The sequence below is a fragment of the Camellia sinensis genome, chromosome 10, assembly GCF_055761805.1.
Source record: "Camellia sinensis isolate YWXY chromosome 10, ASM5576180v1, whole genome shotgun sequence".
NCBI classification, from domain to species: domain Eukaryota; kingdom Viridiplantae; phylum Streptophyta; class Magnoliopsida; order Ericales; family Theaceae; genus Camellia; species Camellia sinensis.
Genome location: NC_138970.1, coordinates 168,670,936 through 168,676,146, shown reverse-complemented (window position 1 = coordinate 168,676,146; position 5,211 = coordinate 168,670,936). Strand labels below are relative to the sequence as shown.

Here is a 5,211-nt window from a genome sequence, read left to right as displayed (position 1 = left end):
TTGAATCGTTTGTGACCCGATATGTGTTATGTATTATGTAGGGTCGAGCATAAGGACGAATCCACCGGCAGAACACTGTGAGTAATATCTTAGTAAAGATATTTTCAAGTATACTGCTTTCCAAATGCTACTTCTGTATAAGCTTCATGGATTTGTTGATTTGAAATATGAATGAGTATTCTATATGCCTAATTTTGTATAAGGCTGTTTGATACATTTGATATGTTTGAATTGGGCCTAAGGCCATTTTTCATTTGCCGTTTTCCGTTTGCTGTTGATAGGTTTAACATATCTGAATGATTGGGCCAAAGGCCGTCGGACATGAATGATTGAGCCAGAGGCCGTTGGACATGGATGATTGGGCCAAAGGCCGTCGGACATGAATGATTGGGCCAAAGGCCATCGGATATGAACGATTGGGCCAAAGGCAGTCAGACATGAATGCAAAGATGGGCCAAAGGCCGTTTGAATATGTCATTTGATATGTTTGAATAGCGTGATGGGCCAAAGTCCATTTGAATAAAAGGGATCATGATCATGAATATGAAATACGCATGGATATGAATATAAAGAGAATGGGCCCTAGGCCGTTTGATATGCCTGATATGTTTGAATTGGGCCCGAGGCCGTTCGATATGTTCGAATTGGACCAAAGGTCATTTCAAATAGAGAGTTGGTTGGACCAAAGGTCATTTCGTATAAATGGACCCGAGGTCGCATTGTTTTATATAAGAATTGGACCTGAGGTCGTTTTGCATATGGATATGATGTGTTGGACCTACGGTCGTTTTGCTTTGTAGAGATTTGTAAATCTAGTGTGAATGAGAATAGTGGTTCGAATATGTACATTACAAGTATGATTCATTTGTGAACAAATCTCATTCATTAACCTCTTTATTTTGATATTTTTCACTGGGGGAGGACACCCCCTTGATATTATTCACTGAGAGAGAATTCTAGAAAGAGAGAGATATTTTTGTTCTAAAAATGCTAACCCTCAAAAATGGGGGAGGACACCCCCTATATATAGAAAAACAAGTCTTGAGCTTGTGAACATCTTACCATACACTAGGGCTGTGCAGCAAATCCACCGACCCGCCATACCCGACCAACCTGACCCGACCCGGCAAGCAATGGATGGATGTGTGCCACGTGGCGGGCGGGTGCGAGCCTAGTTTATGGCATTTTTCGGGTTCGGGTCAGGTGGTAGGTAATCTGCCATTTTAGTCAACAAACCCGACCAGACCCATCATTGGTTATTTATTTATTTATTTTTGGCTGATATGCCTCATTTTGCCCCCATTTTCCTTTTTGATATGCCTCATCAGCTCATTTTGCCCTAATTTTCGACAGACAGACATTCTCTCTCTCTCTCTCTCTCTACCCTACCCATCGTCGGATAATCTACACGGCGTCAGCGATCGATCTACACCACTGACTGAGGTATCTCTCTCTTTCTCTCTCTCTCTCTCTCTCTGTGCTTTCCTCTTCTTCTCATCTTCTTCTGCTTTCCTCTACTTCTCTTTTCTTCTCTTCTTCTGAGTCTAATCTGTGTTTTTTTTTGTTCCAGTTCTAAAAAGAAAGAGATGGTTAGATTGATCGGTCTACTACACTGACTGTAATGTAACTGAGGTACCTCTCTCTCTCTCTCTCTCTCTCTCTCTCTCTCTCTCTCTCTCTCTCTCTCTCTCTTTCTCTCTCCTCCTTCTTCTTCTTCTTCTTCTTCTAAGTCTTAACTGTTTTTTTTTTTTTGGTTCCGGTTCTAAACTTGAAGTTCTAAACAAAATAAATTATAAGTAGGTTTTGTGAATAATTTTCTAAATGAAATAAATTATGAGTTGGTTTTGTTAATGGATAAATTATGAGTACAAAATCACAAAACCTGGTTCCAGTTCTAATTTTTAGAGTCTAATCTATTATTATTAGTTTGTTTTGTTCCAATTCTAAAACTAGAGACGTGGTTAGATTGATTCACATAGTGTTAACTGTTAATGGTTCTACACACAGAGAAAGGAATACAGAGAGAAAACCACAGAGAGGTTTGGTTTATTTTTCTTGTTATATGCTTCTGCAGTGGATTTTGTGAGGGACTTCATAGAATCTGTTTTGATTCAGAATCTATTTTAATCTGCTCACAATCTGGAATTAATCTGTTCTGTTTTGAACAATTTGTTTTGTTATCAAATAACAAATTATGATTCACAATTATGATTCACAATTATGAAGTTCAAATTATGATTCACAATATATAACAAGAAAACAGAACAGATAACAATCTATTTTGATTCATTTTGCCCTAATTGACAATCTATTTTTCTTGTTATCTGTTCTGTTCAAACTTTGATTCATAATTTGATTCACAGTCTATTTTGATTCATAATTTGATTCATGTTAAATTAGTGATCCTTCTTCAATCCTTTGATTCATAATTTGTTTAAAGATTAAACTTTGATTCATAATATATTAGTGAACATTAAACTTAGTTATGTTTTGTAATTTAGTCAGTGAACTAATATGTTCTGTAATTTAGTTTAATTTAGTCATTGAACATTAAACTAATCAAACTGAACATTAGTCAATGAACATTAAACTTACTGTAATTCAGTTTAATTTAGTCAGTTTAAACTAATTTCATTAGTCAGTGAACATTAAACTTTGATTCATCTTACTTATTTTATCTTACTGATATGCCACTTCTGAATCTGTCCATTTAATATCCTTCTTTTATCTTCATATGCCATTTAACATTTTCAAACATAGACAAAGAGTCTGATGGTTGTTTGTTTAAAAAGAGCATAGATTTGAAAAGCATATTTTGAATGATTTTTTATTGGTTGTTGGCAGTTTATTTGATAATCTTTTGGTCATGGATCCTCCAAGTGAAGAAACTTTTTTTGTGAGTCCTAATGTTGAGCCCGTATCATCTTCTATTGACCCCTCTACCCAATCTAATGCTCCCCCTCGTAGACCACCCTTGGCCAAAACTAGTAGTAGTGGGAGAACAACATCAAAGGCTTGCGATCATTTTGAAAAGATTAAGGGTATTGATGGGAAAGATAGGGCTATGTGCAAGTATTGTAAGAAAGAATATATGGCGGGCTCTAAGAATCACGGAACAAGTAATTTGTTAAGTCATTTGAAAAATTGTACAAAGTATCCATATAGGGACACTCATGGGCAACAAACATTAGGATTTCAACCTAGAGAAGTTGGTGGTGATGGTGAGGGTGTCGTTGATGTTGTGGTTACGCCATTTTCCATAGAAGTTGCTAGGAGGCATCTTGCCGAGATAATAATAATTGATGAATTACCCTTTAGATTTGTGGATGGGGTTGGTTTTGAGAGGTTTTGTAATGTCATGCAACCCAAGTTCAAGATCCCATCTCGATATACTATTGCTAGGGACATTGTAGACATATACACTAATGAAAGAGAGAGGTTGAAGAAAATTGTGAAGGGCGCAAAATTTGCTTTACCACAGACACATGGACTTCCATACAAAATTTGTGTTATATGTGTCTAGCTGCACATTTCATTGATGATGATTGGAAGTTACAAAAGAGAATCATAAATTTTTGTCAAGTTGAAGACCACAAAGGAGAAACACTTGGTAAAAAAAATGAGGCACTCTCAAAAGAGTGGGACATTGATGGCCTTTTCACCTTAACTGTTGATAATGCGAGTTCCAATAATCTAACCATTAGATTCTTGAAACGAACCACAAAATTGTGAAAGGGACCTGTCTTGGGCCATGAATTTTTACATATGCGTTGTTGTGTGCACATTCTAAATCTCATTGTTAGTGATGGATTGAAGGATCTTGAGTCTTGTATAACGAATGTGAGGCATGCAGTGAGGTATGTGTTGTCTTCTCCAAACTGCCTTGACTCTTTTAAGAAGTATGTGGAAAGTTTGAAAATTGAGAGTAACAGTCTCTTGTGCCTAGATGTGCCAACACGGTGGAATTCTACATATCTTATGTTGGAGGAGGCAGAAAAATTTGAAAGTGCTTTTCAAAGAATGGGTGAGGAGGACTACAATTATAAACACTACTTTTTGGATAATGAAGGGGGTGAGTGGAGAGAGATGCCTACCGCCGAGGATTGGGATAATTCTAGGGTGTTTTTGAAATTTCTAAGTATGTTCTACAATGCAACAAAGAGATTTTCTGGCTCTTTATTTATTACTTCAAATACATTCTACACTGGAATTTTTGTCATTGAAAATATGATTGGACAATTAATCAAAGACAATGATCCTATTTTGTCTTCATTGGCAAAGAAAATGAAAGAGAAGTTTGACAAGTATTGGGGAAATGGGGATAAAATCAATCTCCTTTTGTACATTGCGGTTGTTCTTGACCCTCAAAGAAAAATGACATACTTGCAATTTTGTTTTTCAACAATTTTTGGTGGAGATGTTGTGAAAGTGAAAGAAATGTTAGAGAAGGTGAAAAATTGTTTGAGTAAATTGTATGATCATTATGCCGCGCTTGATTCAACAAATGTGCATGCCTCAAATGTAAATGAAACAATAGATATGGTGATAAATGAAAATAGCCCACATTCTCTTGTGAACTCTCAATTTAACTCATTTTTGGAGGGGCAATTTTCTAGTAGTGGGAGTATGTCGGAATTGGACAAGTACTTGGGTGATATTGAGAAAGGTGGGAAGAATGCTCAATTTGACATCTTGGAGTGGTGAAAGGTTAATGCAACAAAGTATAGAGTATTATCACTCATAGCACGAGATATGTTGGCAATGCCTGTTTCCACTGTTGCTTCTGAGTCGGCTTTTAGTACAGGAGGTCGTATACTTGATCCATTTCGGAGTTCACTTGCTCCAAAGATGGTGGAGGTTCTTGTTTGTACACAAAATTGGCTCTGAAGTAACATTCCAATATGCCTTCGAGAAACAATGAATGATGTTGAAGAATTTGAACAACAATATGATTCGGGTAATACATTCAATAATTTATTTTGTTTTAAATGTGATTTATTTTGTATTATTCAAATTCATTATTTTCACTTCACATGATTTTCTTGTGTTATGTTTTATGTGTAGTTGTTTCAGAATCAAGTTCTTGTTCGAGCCCATGTCCAGAGAGTAATATTATTGAAATTTAATAGCATTGGTAAAAAATACTTCCCCTTGGTTAAATGTTGTTAACATATGTTTACTTCTGTTAAGTTTAAAACTTTTTAGTGTTTT

The 5,211-nt window shown here is 35.9% G+C and overlaps 1 protein-coding gene across 1 annotated transcript; it reads left to right on the top strand.

Moving 5' to 3' along the window:
• The first annotated feature begins 3,765 nt into the window (after positions 1 to 3,765).
• On the top strand, positions 3,766 to 4,704 carry LOC145800854 (zinc finger BED domain-containing protein RICESLEEPER 1-like). The gene has a single exon (XM_082890603.1). The coding sequence runs from the start codon at positions 3,766 to 3,768 to the stop codon at positions 4,702 to 4,704; it is 939 nt and encodes a 312-aa protein (XP_082746729.1).
• The last annotated feature ends 507 nt before the right edge of the window (positions 4,705 to 5,211 follow it).